We start from the raw sequence: 16,471 nt of genomic DNA, 5'->3' as shown, positions 1-16,471 counted from the left end.
GAACAAATTTACAAGGAAAGAGTAGTAGGAATGAAGTCTGAAAGATGTTTAAATAGGGAAGGAGCATAAGGATAGAAGATAAACTGGAAGCCTGTATTATTACTAAGGAAGCGTGACAGAAATAAAAGACAAATGGGAGAAGAGCTGCAAAGTAACCCTGTGTTTAAGGTCTCTTGTGTTGATACTGTATATTCTGAATTAAAAACTAACCTCCTCTTTTTTTTTTCCTACTACCTCCTCAATATCAATCTGCATGAAAATTAGAGTGGTGAAGTTAAGTCAGTGGATCCTCGACTGATTCATGTGGTGATGGATAATACTTCTTCAAGTGAGGTACGACAGCAGTTCAGGTCTTGTATTTACAGTGTGAAACGGAAGCAAATGAAAACTGATGCTGTGTTCACTGTGGGCTTTTGATAATGCCATTGGCAAAGGAGAATTTTAATGACCACTCTGAGGTTCTTTAAAGGTTTCCTCAAACAGTCTTTTTGTTCAAGCCTGTTTTACTAATTTCAGCCATGGATCATGGGGGGACAGTGGTTGTTTTAATAATCATGGCTCCATTTTAAGGGGAAGTGCTGTGATAAAAAATGTCTCTATGCTCTCTGCCTTTTTCTAATGGATCACTCTGCTTCTTCAAGGACTGTTTTTTAAAATTACCGTCTGGCTTCTCTGAAGCAGGCTTGTGTGCTTGTGACAAGCATTTCATTGCTTCAGTTGAGAGGTTCCATGATGATGTTTGAATCTCTGTTTTTAACCTAGGCTAAGGGGCAAGGTATCTCCTGTAGTTACATATTGGTTTTTGATAGTAGACAGAAGGTGTGCACTTCAGAAGAACTAAGGGGATTGCACTTGTAGAAAAAATTACTGTGCAGGTAGCTTTCCTATGTTAGCAAGAACTGTGTTGGAGGATGGTCATGTTGCATGTTTCCCAAAATCTGCCATGATGTGGTACATGCTACAGCAAAGCAGCTCAGCTACAAATCTCATTGTGACGATCCTGTTTCAGTATAAAAAAGACAAGACTGCATTTATGCTTGTGTTCTGTGTTCACGTGGTATCTTTCCTTCGATGTCTCAATTTATGATTAAGTATTCCTAAGCTTAAGAGCAGTGTAATGTATTCTAATGGAAAAATGTTCTTTGAATAGGTATCCTTATTGTTCTGTTTAGTGATTGCATGATGTTGTCTGTTATAGGGAGGGGGCCTAAAAGCAGCTAAATCATCTAAAGGGAAAAAGAAGAAAGAAAGTCTGGAGGGAAAGGATGGACGAAGGAGGAAAAATGCTTCAGATTCTGGGTGTGATCCTGCAACAAAGAAGCTAAAGGAGAGGGGTGAGGTGGATAGCAATGGTAGTGATGGAGGTGAGGCAAGCAGAGGTCCTTGGAAAGGAGGCTCCAGTAGTGAAACAGGACTGGATCCAAGGGCCAAGCAGTTGCCTTCATTCATTCCGCAGATTAATCGCAATATTCGCTTTGCCACTTACACCAAAGAGAATGGCCGAACACTAGTAGTCCAGGATGAGCCAGTTGGTGGTGACACACCATTGCCCTTCACTCCATTTTCTTCTGTGGCTGGACAAGCTTTGCTAGTTGGATCTGGATGTAAAGAGGCAGGAAAATCACTGGAACAGGTTGGCCAAGGCACGGTGACTTCTGCAACTGCAGTTACTACAGCTGCTTTGACGCCAACAACTGTGAGAATCTCTGATACCAGTTTGCCACCTGTTACGGGGCAGGAGAAACTGAAAACAGGCCGATCACTAGCCCAGGGAGAGGTGAGTAGCTCATGATCCATCATATTCAAGAAAGACATATATATCTGCAACAGGTGTTCTGCAGCACATTCCTGTTACAAAGTGTGTCTGTGGAATTGAGAAAACTACTTTTATCTGGTGAATCCCTTCCATCCCAAAGGAAACTTGTTACCTGATCTAAGAAAGAACTCAAAATTAAGATATTTGATGGTATTGTAAGAGACAGCTTTTTAGCACTCTTACCCTTATTCAACGTTAATATGAGAAATGCGGCCTTAAAGTCACTTTAATCACTGTTGTGTCATGTGGAAAATAACCTACATAGTATCTCTTGCCTTCATAGAAATAAATACGAATGACAACATTCACCAAGTTGAATGTTTAAGTTACTTTAACAAAACAAAAAAGCACCTCAAAACCAGAAAAACAACGTGACTATATTTAGAGGACCTTTTACAGGTGTCTAACTTGTCTGTTGCAGCTATGATATCTCTGTAGTAGAAAATGTGCTGGTCTCATCATATTCCATCTTTGGAAACAAATAAATAGTTAAAAGATTTGAGATTGGTACCATGAAAATAAATGTTAATAAAGAACTCAGTCTGGAAGCAGCTTGAAGACTTTTTAGTTACGTCTTTGTATTTAGGGGAAGAAGTGAGAAAGTAGAAGGGAAACACTGTTTAAAACAAACTAGAAGACTTTTTAAGTAACCAAATGAAGCCTTCATCAAAACAAAAGAAAACCAAAACCTCACCTCAGTAAGTATAGCAAAAACGAAGTAACCTGTAGTCTACTGTATAAAAAAAGTTAAGAAAAATGGGAGGTATGTTAGGGAGTCCAAGGTGGTTGCCAGGGAGTTGAATGGATTACTTCCATTCTTGTCTTTTGTATTAGCTAATGAAATGGGGGGAAAGATGAGATGTTTACCTGGGGTTAAGGATTCCTAGATGGTAAGGTGTAACAGAGAAACAGAATTGTAGAAAACTGAATTGTTACCTAATGACATTGTTATACTGTAGCCTGCTCTCCTCCATCCCACCACCTCCTGCGAAGAAAAAAAACAACCAAACCAGGAGGGAAACAAGTTCTGACTTGTGAGCAACTAGAAATTGTGCAATTAACGGTCAAAATTGTATCTGTCCCTAGTGGTAGTAAGGGAGAACCTGATTTGTACTGAGAAATTTTGGTACCACATCTTGCCTCCTTCTCCACAACCCCAAATCATTTGGTTTACATCATTATTAAATAATCTGGCTTCAGAATTTGCAGGCAAATCACTAATCCATTTCAAACTGTATTTTCCTCGAGGGAACCTGACATAAATCAGTAAGTGTTGTAGATAGTTCACACGTGTTGCTGCTTTAGACTGTCCACTTCATCTTAGTGGTTTTGTCCTTGAAATTAACTTCATAAGCTTACACTTTTAAAAACTGTTAGAATTCAGTTTGTGAAAATCTCTTTGATTCTAAAAAGAGGTAACTGAAATTCGAATATCTGAAAGAACTGTCATGGGGGACATGTATAGGTTATTAAAGTTGTTACAGCTGGAGGTTGATACCAAGGAACAAGCTAAACACTAGTTTGTGGTGTAGTAGGTGTGCAGTGACACTAGTTACCAGTAGGATGTGTTGCACAGAGGCTGTGGTTGTATTTAACATGGCCTTGGAATAGTGTATTAATCATGAGTATTCCTCGTGAGAAGGTTTCTACATGGAAACTCAAAAGAAAAGGGGTAGAACCAATGAGTTAGTCGCAGAATATAATCAGTTACAGTAGGACTGTGAGGATTGGAAAATCTGAGTAAGTATAAATTGAGAAGAGAGCAGGTAAGTATTCCATATCACAGTTACGAGTCTACTAAAAATCTGACAACTTTCCAGTATTTGAAGATCATAAAAATTAAGCTCGTTGTGCCTAACCTCTACTGAGTAATCCCTGGAAGGCAACAAGTCGTAGGCATCTGTCTGCCTGTTGGCAAATGTAGCTTGCTATGACCAGGAACAGTTTGTTCACTATCTGCTTCTTTGTGGAATTAACTTCACAAACTAAGTTAATTATTTCAAGGGTGCTGGTTAAGTAGGAGAAGCTTATCAGGATGATTTTAGGTGAGGGTAAAAGACGAGTTTCAATTAAAAACAGTCTCAATTTTTAATTGCAGTTTCAATTAAAATACCCTTCTTGCTGATTTGAATGAAAACAATCAGTAGTTTAAATAACTTTTCTGTGAATTAGTTGACCTTGTCTTGTGTTTCACTTTCATTCTAAAGCATGGTAAGACATTAAGTGTTCATTTTCTCCGTATGCCTTAGATATGTAGCAGACACTGTCAGCTCATTAGTTTCAATAGCTTGCGGGTAGGAACAATTAGGATAGCAGAATCCTTAAAGAAGTTTCTTTACTGTAAATAATTCTTCTAGAAGTTTCTATTCCAGGTGGATAAGCAAAATGCTAATTGTACAGGTAGATGAACCAAAGTATTGCTCAATCAAGCAAGAATCCTTTAAGAGGCTAATGCTTATTTTGTTTCAGAATTCCCAGAATTCACTTTTGGCTTCTTCTGGATTTGGAGTCTCGCTCCCAAGTGCTTCCCAGTCCTTGATATTTGGGGGTGGAAGGAGCCAATCAAATGGAGTGGTGACTACAGAAACCAAGCCTTCTGGATTTCCTTTTGGCTCTAGTACTGGACAAGAGGCTCAGAAAGATTCTGATCTATCCAAGAACTTGTTTTTTCAATGCATGTCCCAAAATCTACCTTCCAGTAACTACTTTACGGTCATTTCAGAGAGCTTGACTGAAGATGCCTCTAGTCGGGACTCATTCAAGCAGTGTACAGAGAGTGTGGGTGCTGGCATCTGTAAAGGCAAAATTCTTTCAGCGGACACTAAACCAGGAGCCCAGTCTGGTGGTTCTGTGGAGCAGAAGCTGCCTGTGGAATCTATGCCTACGCTTACTCCAGCCTTTTCACGAAGCGTGTTGAATACTCGTCCCCCAGATAGTCATGAAAACCTATTTTTACAGCCCCCAAAGCTATCAAGAGAGGAACCCTCAAACCCTTTCCTGGCATTTGCTGAGAAAGCAGAACTTAGTCCTTTCAGTGGCTTTGCATCTTCATCTCAGACAGGGGTTTCTATGCCCTCTACACCTGTGGGTCACAAGGCCACTTCTGGCTGGCTGGAATCACTCACCTCTGCAGACTCCTCCCTAGCTAAGAAGAAGACCTTGTTTATAACAACTGACTCTTCAAAGATGATCTCCAGTACTCCTGGTTCAACAGTTGCTGCTGGTGTTCAGAGCCCTTCCACTATAGGAAATGGCTGTTCCAGCTCACCAACCAGCAACTTGACACAGCCTATTGAGATGCCCACACTTTCCTCCAGCCCAACAGAAGAAAAACCAGCTGTTGCACCTGGCCAGCAGGACAATCCTCTTCTGAAAACCTTTTCTAATATGTTTGGCAGACATCCACCTGGCTTTTTCTCTTTGCAGGCAGAGTTTCCACAGGAGAACAAAGCCCCTTTTGAAGCTGTGAAAAGGTTCTCTCTAGATGAGCGAAGCTTGACATCTAAACAGGACTCAGACTCCAGTACCAATAGTGATCTGTCAGATCTGAGTGATTCTGAAGACCAACTGCAGGCCAAGGCTTGTATGAAGGGAATCCCTGACCACTTGATGGCAAAGCTAGGCCCCAATGCAGAGCGCAATGCTGAATTGCTGCTGGGGAAAGGAAAAGGGAAGCAAGCCCCAAAGGGCCGTCCGCGCACAGCTCCTTTAAAAGGTGATGACTTGATTTCAGGGTGTCTTGGAAGCACAAGGAGGTGGGATGCTGGGATATCTCCTGTGTGATGATCTGTGTGAACTAACCAAGGTATAAACCTCATTTATGCTCAGTAGGCAGCACACAGGATATTTACAAGGCTAAAGCTTAAGGCTTCTTTAATGTGAATGAACATGTTCACTTTGAGAAATGTTTAAGCATTTATTTGTCAGGACAGAAGAACGGTATGCTGCAGACTTGAACAGTTTTATTGGTTTTGCATGCATATGATCATACAGGTTTCTGAAAATATGTTTATTTGGGCCAGTATCCTTTGTTGTTGCAGTTATCTAATGGATTTTTGCTTCTACTTTGCCTCAACCAGTGGGTCAGTCTGTGCTGAAAGATATGAGCAAGGTGAGAAAGCTGAAACAGTCAGGTGAGCCTTTTCTTCAGGATGGCTCTTGCATTAATGTGGCTCCACACCTGCACAAGTGCCGGGAGTGCCGTCTGGAGCGGTACCGCAAATTCAAGGAGCAAGAGCAAGACGACTCAACTGTGGCATGTCGCTTCTTCCATTTTCGGAGGTGCTCAAATCCTTCCTTCCTTCAAATGTAGTCTGTGTGCAGGCTTGTACCATGCCCAAGCACAAAGTAAATATGTTTTACTTATTTAATATGCTTGGGTACAATAATGAAGATTTTGAATGTCTTGCAGTTCCCTGTATCACCTGCCTGTAATTCCCTCACTGGGGTGGTAAGAGTTGCTGTTGGAAGATGCAGGTATATGAGCCTCCAGGTCCAGCCTCAGGAAACTGAATTTGCTTTATTGGGTAGAATTTTACTGTTGGGTAGCAGTTTGTGTGGAACAGCTGCTGTCTCCCTCTTTCATAGAGAGTTTAGAACAAAGATAGAATTTTACAAGTTCACAAGTAATGAAACACTGCTAGTATGAGGCTAATGTTTGAGTAGGTTCTGTTGAGAACAGAACTGATTTTTTTTGGAGTAGAATAATGCCTGTATTTTTTCTGTCTTCTGTACCTGTCTTACAATTCTTTACCTCTCATGCTTTTCTTCATCTTTCTTAACTGCCTATTCTAGCAAGTGCTAGGTGTCTTTTTCCAAAAAGATGTTTATTCACTTTCTGACATGTAAAGAGTGAAGCAAATTTTTTTAGTTTGTGCCACCCATGCAGTAAGGATTATAGCTGCTTTTCTTCCCAAACTAGTTAAAAATTAATCTAGCTTTGAGGTTAAAGACAAGATTGGTTTTGCTCGAAAATAAAGTTACCTTTAATATTGGCACAAGACATTCAGGGTTTTATAACTTACACCTTTTGTTGTTGCACCTTTTACCACGCACAGACAAGGAGGGTCAACAGTTACTGGTAAAACAGTTGTGATTTGCCTCTGTGGAGAGCAGTGGCAAGAATAGTAGGTACAATAAGGATTTTTATGTCTTGTAATGTGGACTGTTAGAACAGTTGCCAAGTGCTAGCTGCCCTAGCCAGAACTGAAATATTGGTTTCCCAAAAGGTGTGAAATAACTTTCACCTGAGTAGAATGAGAACCATGCACAGTTTTACAAGCAGCATCATGCAGGAGCACAAATAAATTGAATTTTGTCATCTCTTTCTATCAATAGTATAGAGAAAAGTGACTTACTAAACTGTAGCCATTTTCTGTGTGTGGAATTTCCCACCAACGTTTGCTGGGCCCTGGAGATTCATTCTAGTGGTTTTGCGGATGTTGCCTTTGTGTACCTTATTCTCTGTTATTTGGATTTGCATAATTGTACTGGCAGATTATGCCACCTAGTTCAAGCCCTTTTCTCCCTTTCTGGGTTAATGTTCTGACATAGATAGTATTATAAGTTAGTTAAAGGTGGTTGAATAGCTTTTCGATTACTCCGTCCTGTTTTCTGCAGGCTGATATTTACCCGGAAAGGTATTCTACGAGTAGAGGGTTTCTTGAACCCACAACAGAGTGACCCTGATGCCATGAGCCTGTGGATTCCTTCTTCCTCCCCTGCAGAGGGGATCGATCTGGAAACTTCCAAATATATCCTGGCCAATGTTGGGGACCAGTTCTGCCAGCTTGTTATGTCAGAGAAGGAGGCAATGATGATGGTGGAGCCACATCGTAAGCCGGGATTTTGACATGTCTTTTGTCCATCTTCTTTGTGTAATATGTGTACAATGCAGTGGAATAGAGTTGAAAGTGTAATAATTTTTTTGTTAAAATGCTTCTCTTTTTCTTCCAAAGAGAAGGTTATATTCACCTTTTTGGGGGTGTGTGTAATCGTGGGACCAGCATTTCGGATTTTTCTTTTGGATCAGTGCTAACCAGGAAGCTAACAGTAACTTTCCCAGACATCCTAAATTATTTTTCAATAAATAAATGCAGGAATTGGCTGGCCCATGCTTCTAAGAAAATAGAAATAAGTTCAGAATGCTTATCATACTGACCAACTATGCTTTAATGAGCGGCTTTTCTTACATATTCTTATCCTGTTATGTTCTAAGGTCATCACAGAAAAGCTGAGGGTTTTCTAGGGATTGAGCAGTACCTGCATTCACCCTGCAAGCACTCAGCTGAGCAACTGGTTGCCAGCATTACCAGTACAAGGGGAAGTAGGTTTAGAAAAATTTTTCCAAAGGTATCTAGTGGAGCCTATTGCATGGGGTAGTTCTGACTGTCTGATTTTTCCCGTTATCTTCTGGAATGTACAAGGCCAGCCATTTGGAGAGGGCTTCCCCATCCTCAGTGAATGGGGCTGTTTAGAATCTGCACAGGCTTCCAATTAGTAAAGTTAACTATGCATTCTTCACAGTTTTATAAGTTCACATTATTTGTTCATAAAAACTAGCAGAAGTTTCATATTTTTGCTCTAAGTTCTATAAGTGCTCCTTGAAATTCAGCTACTGCAGATCTCTGTACGGTGCTTCATTTCTTTGTAGCATGTATGTTTTGGGACTTGACCTTACCTGCTCTTAGAAATGGGTGCTTTAATATGTCGCAAGACTAGAAACTCAAAGAATGTGTCTCTGGATGTACAAAGTAGGTGTTTCTGTACTCTGCTCTCAAGTCATGTTTCTGTGAATGGTTTCTTTATCAATGTTAATGTGATATTTTCAAATTAGGCAGAAGAAATGCAAAATGTCAGAACAGTAATTCCTACTGTTCCTTCTCTTTATAGAGAAAGTGGCATGGAAGCGAGCAGTACGTGGTGTGAGGGAAATGTGTGATGTATGTGAGACAACACTCTTCAACATCCATTGGGTTTGTCGCAAATGTGGTTTTGGGGTCTGCTTGGACTGTTACCGGCTGAGGAAGAACCGTCCACGTAGCGGTAGGTGCTGGGCTTTTTTCCCCTTGCTGTAATCATGGAATCATAGAATAGTTAGGGTTGGAAGGGACCTTAAGATCATCAAATTCCAACCCCTCTGCCATGGGCAAGGACACCTCGCTGTAAACCATATCACCCAAGGCCTCATCCAATCTGGCCTTGAACACCGCCAGGGATGGAGCATTCACAGCCTCCTTGGGCAACCCATTCCAGTGCCTCACCACCCTAACAGGAAAGAATTTCTTCCTTATATCCAATCTAAACTTCCCCTGTTTAAGTTTTAACCCGTTACCCCTTGTCCTATCACTACATTCCCTACTGAAGAGTCCATCCCCAGCATCCCTATAGGCCCCCTTCAGATACTGGAAGGCTGCTATGAGGTCTTCATGCAGCCTTCTCTTCTCCAGGCTGAACAGCCCCAACTTTCTCAGCCTATCTTCATACGGGAGGTGCTTCACACTCCTGATCGTTCTCGTGGCCCTCCTTTGGACTTGTTCCAACAGATCCATGTCCTTTTTATGTTGAGGACACCAGAACTGCACACAGTACTCCAAGTGAGGTCTCACAAGAGCAGAATAAAGGGGCAGGATCACCTCCTTCGACCTGCTGGTCACACTCCTTTTGATGCAGCCCAGGATATGGTTGGCTTTCTGGGCTGCAAGCACACACTGCTGGCTCATGTTCATTTTCTCATCGACTAGCACTCCCGAGTCCTTCTCCACAGGGCTGCTCTGAATCTCTTCTCTGCCCAGCCTGTAGCTGTGCCTGGGATTGCTCTGACCCAGGTGTAGGACCTTGCACTTGGCATGGTTAAACTTCATGAGGTTGTCATCAGCCCACCTCACAAGCGTGTCAAGGTCCCTCTGGATGGCATTCCTTCCTTCCAGCGGATCAACCGAACCACATAGCTTGGTGTCATCGGCAAACTTGCTGAGGGTGCACTCAATCCCACTGTCCATGTCAGCGATGAAGATCTTAAACAAGACCGGTCCCAACACTGATCCCTGAGGGACACCACTCGTAACTGGTCTCCAGCCGGACATTGAGCCGTTGACCACAACTCTTTGTGTGTGGCCATCCAGCCAGTTCTTTATCCACCGAGTGGTCAGTTCATCAAATCGATGTCTCTCCAATTTAGAGACAAGAATGTCGTGTGGGACAGTGTCGAACACTTTACACAAATCCAGGTAGATGACATCAACTGCTTTACCGCTGTCCTTCAGTTCTGTAGCCCTAACTTCACCTGACTGCCATTTTTCAAATACGATGGCCAGCGGCTTAGCAACTTCATTCACCAGCTCCTTCAGGACCCGTGGATGGATTTCATCAGGACCCATGGTCTTGTGCACATTCAGAATTTTAAGATGGTCTCGAACCAATTCCTCTCCTATGGTGGGCCCAAGGTCTTCATTCTCACGGTGCCTGCGTCTGCCTTCCAAGACTTGGGTGGTGTGGTCAGAGCCTTTGGCAGAGAAGACCGAGGCAAAGAAGTCATTAAGAACCTCAGCCTTCTCCAAATCCTGTGTAGCTAGTTCACCTGAGAGCTTCCTGAGGGGGCCTACGTTCTCCCTAATCTGTTTTTTATTTGCTATGTACCTGTGGAATCACTTCCTGTTATCCTTAATATTCCTAGCCAATTTTAATTCTAACTGGGCCTTAGCTTTCCTAAACTGGTCCCTAGCTTCCCAGGCAACATCCCTGTACTCTTCCCAGGTCGCCTGTCCTTGCTTCCACTTTCTATAAGACTCTTTTTTCATTTGAATTTTTCTCAGCAGCTCCTTATCCATCCAAGGAGGTCTCCTGGCCCTCCTGCTGCACTTCCTTCTAGTTGGGATGCAACACTCCTGAGCTTGTAGCAGGTGATCCTTGAAGACCAACCAAGAGTCTTGAGCCCCCCTGCCCTCTAGGGCTAAATCCCATGGAACCTTACTAAGCAGGTTCCTGAAGAGGCCAAAGTCTGCTTTAAGCTGGCTGGCTTTCAGTGGGGGTAGTTTCTGAGAAGTTGCTGAAGGTTTTGTGGCAGAGTAAGTGAGTGTCTTTGGTGCTGCTGTTCTGTTCTTCATTTCTTTAGATACTTGTGTTTTACCTATTTGATTAGAATTTGGTTATGAAAATAACAAGCAGGCATAGTCTGTCTGCTGAAGCTACCATATAGTTCTGACTTTTCCTCAGAGAGTATAAAGGAAAAACTTAAATAATATCTTAACAGATTGGAACCATTGCAAGATGAAGTAGTAAGCAAACATTGTGGAGAATTCCTTTCTATAACAAGGAGTTAGAAAGTTGTTTTTCTGATTCCTTGGTGCACTAGGGTTTATAATTCAGGAAAAAGCTCAGTAAGTTCAATTTCTAACAAAGAGAGATGCACTGTTTACAGAAGTGAGTACCTGGTTGGTTTTTTTGTGCAGGTGTTTTGGTTTGGGTTGGTTTTTTTATTGTATTAAGATCGCTTTGGTAGCACTCACACTGGCAATGGACAGTTAAGTGTAAGGCTGTTAGTAACAGTTACTTTATTATATGGAGCAGACGTACAAAATATTGGATGTTAGTAAGTGTGAGTACTGCTGTCTATTCATTATGATAAAGGTGCCAGAGAGCACTAAATGGATTATAAAGTCACCTATTTTTAAATCACTGTTGTGGGTTAACCCCAGCAGGCAGCTAAGCACCATGCAGCCACTTGCTCACTCCCATAGAACTGGGACTGGGAAAGAGGAAAGGAAGAATAAAAGCAGAAAACTTGTGGGTCAAGATAAAAATTGTTTAAGAAGCAAAGGAGGAATAGTGAAAGAAAACAAAACAAAGGAAGCGATGCAAAGGCAATCACTCACCACCTCCCAGGGGCAGGCCATTTCCCAGCAGTTTCCCAAGCAAAAGATGGCTAGCCCCCTCAAACTCTGCCTCCGCTCTGTCTTTGTTGCTGAGTGTGACATTGTATGGCATGGAACATCCCTTTGCTGAGTTTGGGTCCCCTGCCTGGCGGTATTCCATTCCAACCTGTTGTGCACCCTCTATTTGTTTGCTGCTGGGGTGGGGTGGGGTGGGGGGAGGGGGTAAAGAGAGAAGCAGAAGACCTGGACACTGCAAACACTGTTCAGCAATAGTTACAACATTAGTGTGTTATCAACATGGTTTTGATCATAAGTCTAAAACAGCACTGCAAGAGCTGCTATGAATAAAATTAACTCCATCCCAGCCAGACCCAGTAGAATGATGAAGCCTATGAAATTACTGCCAGAACACACCAGAAGAGAGCATAACAGTCTTACGATGTGGTTAACCAGGGTACAGTGGATATAGCTGAAAGTGAGTAGAATAGGGTTTCTTGTGTTGTAATTATGTTTTATTAATCAAGTCTGAAATTTTAGAATGGACCAAAATGTAGAACCAAGGCATTACTTAAATACAATTGGATGCTTTGAGGCGTCTGAACTTTGAACTGTAGAAACAACCTACACACATACCAGGTCTAAAGGACCCTGAAATTAAAAAGTTGATCCTCTCATATTCTCACACTCATCCTTCCACCTCACCTTCTTTTTAAAGGAAGAGAATGGCATGCATTTTATGCAGCTACATATTTGTAAACCAGACCTGGTGTAAAATCTGAAGGATTATAAATTTGTCAGGCTACTTTTCAAACTACTAATTTTCTATTTTCTAGCTTTGTAAGTAGATAGGCTGACGAGAGCTTAATTTTCTCTTCCTGGAATAGATCTTCAGATATTTTTTTGTTGAAAAAGCTTGAGACATGATGACAAGAAAAGATAGAATTACTCTGTAATTTAGGAAAGTATGAGAGCAAAAGTATGATATTTAAAAATTGAGGCTAGAAGCCAAGGTTTTTATCTGATTGAAATAAGCAACTAGAGATGAAAAAAAAAAATGACTGAAGAGGCAAAGTTGCTGTAGATCCTGGTTTCATGGCCTGTATTTTATAGATTGTTTCTCAGATAAACAGGTTAATTTCTGCACTGTACAGAATAAAAAAACCCAAACAAAAAAAAAAGGGCAACAAACCCCAATATTGATGCAGAAATACTCTGATTGTAAATTTTTAGTGAATTCTGTACAAAATTTTACTTTTTTTATGTGTCTTTATTCTAGAGACAGAGGAGATTGGTGACGAGGAAGTGTTTGCATGGCTGAAATGTGCAAAGGGTCAGTCTCATGAACCAGAGAATCTTATGCCTACACAGATCATTCCTGGTACAGGTAATGCTTGAAACCTGAAAGAAAAAAAATTCCAAATCTTGTCTCAAGCAAAAGTGGAAAAACTACTAAGATGGTTGGTGTTCTGGCTGGTACCTTTCCTACCATGGGTTCAGAGGAGTCTTCCACTTGTGACAGTGGAAGGATTGAAGGGACGATAAATTAAGTCAGATCAAGATGTAAATTTAAAGTGAACACCCTGCTGGTACTGGCCGTGACTTCTTGTGCTCAGCTGGTTTTAATTTTCTCTTAATTTTTTGATTAACTTGCAAGAATTTTTATTATTTTTTTTTATTCAGGGAGAGAAGTAAATAGTCAATGCTGACCATTTACTTGAGAGTTTGCATAACTGGTCGTGAAAATTATAGAATCACAGACTGGTTTTGATTGGAAGGGACCTTAAACCTCATCCAGTTCCAACCCCCTGCCATGGGCAGGAACACCTTCCACTAGAGCAGCTTGCTCCCAGCCCCGTCCAACCTGGCCGTGATGGGGTAGCCACAGCTTCTCTGGGCACCTTCCTCTGGCCAGTGCCTGACCACGCTCATTGTAAAAAATGTCTTCCTTGTGACCAATCTAAACCAACTCTTGGTTTAAGACACTGCCTCTTTTTCTGTCGCTAGAGGTCCTGGTAAAAAGTGTCTCTCCGTCTCTTTTATGATCCCCCTTTACATACTGAAAGACCACAGTATGGTCTCCAGGTCAAACCATGCCAGCTGTCTCAGCTTTTCTTGACAGGAGAGGTGCTCCAGCCCTCTCATCATTTCTGTAGATCTGCTTTAGACCTGCTTGAACAGGTCCATGTCTGTCTTGTACTGGGCATCCCGAGCTGGACAGATGCAGGACTCCAGGTGGGATGGGGTAGAGTGGGATAGACTAGAGAGGAAAAAACACTTCCCTTGACCTTCTGGCCATGCTTCTTTTGATGCAGCCCAGGATACAACACGGCTTTCTGGGCTGTAAGCGCACACTGCCAGCTCCCGTCCAACTTCTTACCCACCAGTACCCCTAGGTCCTTCTCTGCAGTGCTGGTCTCAATCCATTCATCCCCCCCAGTCTGTATTGATATTGAGGATTGTGCCAACCCAGGTGTGAGACCTGGCCTAGCTGAGACTATAGTCTCTGGTTCAAAATTGCTTCGTTGCTTTTATCATTGGACCCTATATAGAATAACAGGAGCAGATGATTATCTGTAGGATTTGCCAGGCTTGACAGCCTCTCGGTGACATCGCGAAGCTGGTGTTAGCACAGTTATCCACACTATCCAGAGACAAGTGTTTTGTTATAGCATGTAATCTTAAAGAGACTTAGCAGTAATACTGTGGAATGAAAAAAACCCAGACCATGCATCTGAATATATCTTATTAAGGCCTTGGTTTTAGATTTCTGTACATGTGATACTGAAGACTTTAACTTTATTCCCAGCACTTTACAATATTGGAGACATGGTTCATGCAGCACGAGGCAAATGGGGTATTAAAGCCAATTGTCCATGTATTAACCGGCAGAACAAATCAGTGTTGAGACCGGCTGTCACTAATGGTATATCACAGGTATGTAATTTGAGCCTGAAATGCCTTGTTTGACATTTACATTTTTAAGATGTATTAAAATGTTAGATCCTTTAGAATAATCCATTGTGAAACACAAACTTTAATTTCTCCATACGTATTCTGAGTGGTTTAGCTTAGCAAAAATCTTCTGGAGTATTTTTTGGAGATGTGTGCTGCAACATCATTTATCAAGTGGATATTTGGGCTAATGCTCTATGTAAAAGTTGGGTAAGAAGCCATTCTATTGATGCTGTATCTTAAGCCATACCAACAAGTAGCTTGCAATGTATGCATTTATTTTGTTACGGTTCCTGAATTTTGTGCTGAATCTGCAGCAGTTCTGTTACTGTTAACCAAAAGTTATCCTATAAAAAAAAGAAATCAGAAAGCCTGGGCTTACATTAAAAGACAACTAAAAGATGGCATGATAAGAATTCACGCAACGAGGTCTAATGTACGTGGAGAAGAAGCTCCTGTACTCTGATGCTGTGTAAGCATAAAGGAATTCTACTGTGTGCTTAAAGCAAATGATCAAATAAAATCAACAAACAAAATCCAATGCATTAGATAACTAAAATGTCTCCCAAGTTGAACTCTTCCCTTTATGCAACATTCAGCAGTTGTTTATATCTTCGTTTTAGCTTCCGACTGTAAATCCTAGTGCATCAGTCTCTGGAAATGAGAGCACCTTTTCCACTGGAGCAGGGACAACAGGAGTGGGGCAACTAGAAACTGACACTGTTCCAAAATCTGAAGCAAGTGATAATAGGATAGAAGAATCTGCAAAAGCAGAGACATTACCAAACAGTAACACTGGTGAAATAAAGACTAACAGACCGCTTTGTCCAGAAACAGCTCCATCATCAGCCTTACACTGGCTTGCTGATCTAGCAACACAAAAAGCAAAAGAAGAAACAAAAGGTGAGCAGAAGACACACCCTCTGGTGTTGGAATTGGAAGATACTGTTCGGTTGCTATTGTTTGTGAGAGTGCTTAGCCCTAAATAGAAAAGAACAAGATGATATTTTTCTCCCTTTGCCTCTTAGAACCAGTTTCTTTTACAGTTTTAGGAATACTCAAAGATGGAAAGAAGATGATACAGCTGAAGATAAACAGACTGTCTTGTCACTCCTGGTTTATTTCAGTGCCAGTTTTTGTATTTATTTTCTAAGTAATAAGCAGCTGGTACCTGATGTAATCAACTTCAGATGCAACTTTGTCACTTCATTGAAGTAAAGTTGTTTTGTGTGCTGTGTGAAAAGTGCATTTCTAAAGAATTGAGAGTCCAATTGGAGGGTCAGAATGAAAGCTTAGATCTTCTGTAATACTCAGTAGTTTCAGTGTGATTCTCAATATGAAATAAGTGTTTATAAAATACACCTCCCGGTTGTCAAGAGGTAACATAACTAACACAGGATTTATTCCTGTCCATGTGTCTAGCAGGAACTACTTTATATGTCAGTGTTAAATGTTCATGACTCTCTCTCTAGTTTTTTAGGGCTTAGTCACTAATAATTTTGACCACAGTTAAAATATGAAATATTTCATATGTAAACATTAGTTCAGAAAGTCAAGGAAATGTTTATTTGATTGAGTCTGTTACCGCGTTGTGGTTTATTGTGTATCAGAGGCACTCACATCCACTGTGCTATTCAAAAGATGAACAGCACACAAAGGGTAAAATTTATCTGAAGTATATGATGACTGTGAATCATTTTGAGATGCCTCATTCACTGTTACAGTGATAATTTACCTTTTCCACAAGTTTCTATCAATACCCTATTTAATGCAAGAGCAAATAACTCCAGAGAACGTTTTAGTCATTTGAACTTTGTCTTCGTTTTTTTTT

The 16,471-nt window shown here is 41.2% G+C and overlaps 1 protein-coding gene across 4 annotated transcripts in view; it reads left to right on the top strand.

The window, feature by feature from the left end:
- The window catches only part of KDM3B (lysine demethylase 3B), a 54,234-nt gene that overhangs the window by 18,229 nt on the left and 19,534 nt on the right, over nucleotides 1-16,471 (top strand). For 3 of the 4 annotated variants that reach the window (XM_061360123.1, XM_061360124.1, XM_061360125.1), the window contains exons 6-14: nucleotides 265-333; nucleotides 1,199-1,777; nucleotides 4,286-5,531; nucleotides 5,896-6,097; nucleotides 7,436-7,650; nucleotides 8,708-8,860; nucleotides 12,965-13,072; nucleotides 14,495-14,622; nucleotides 15,264-15,543. In XM_061360123.1, the coding sequence (XP_061216107.1) occupies nucleotides 265-333; nucleotides 1,199-1,777; nucleotides 4,286-5,531; nucleotides 5,896-6,097; nucleotides 7,436-7,650; nucleotides 8,708-8,860; nucleotides 12,965-13,072; nucleotides 14,495-14,622; nucleotides 15,264-15,543 (2,980 nt within the window). The remainder of the gene's footprint in view (nucleotides 1-264; nucleotides 334-1,198; nucleotides 1,778-4,285; nucleotides 5,532-5,895; nucleotides 6,098-7,435; nucleotides 7,651-8,707; nucleotides 8,861-12,964; nucleotides 13,073-14,494; nucleotides 14,623-15,263; nucleotides 15,544-16,471) is intronic. The other variant, XM_061360126.1, reaches the window with a different exon arrangement.

Source organism: Neopsephotus bourkii, unplaced genomic scaffold (assembly GCF_033783945.1).
Source record: "Neopsephotus bourkii isolate Nb327-2 ecotype Australia unplaced genomic scaffold, CSIRO-AGI_Nbou_v1 NB_1016, whole genome shotgun sequence".
In the NCBI taxonomy this organism is placed as follows: domain Eukaryota; kingdom Metazoa; phylum Chordata; class Aves; order Psittaciformes; family Psittacidae; genus Neopsephotus; species Neopsephotus bourkii.
This window is presented reverse-complemented; position numbering and strand designations above follow the sequence as displayed.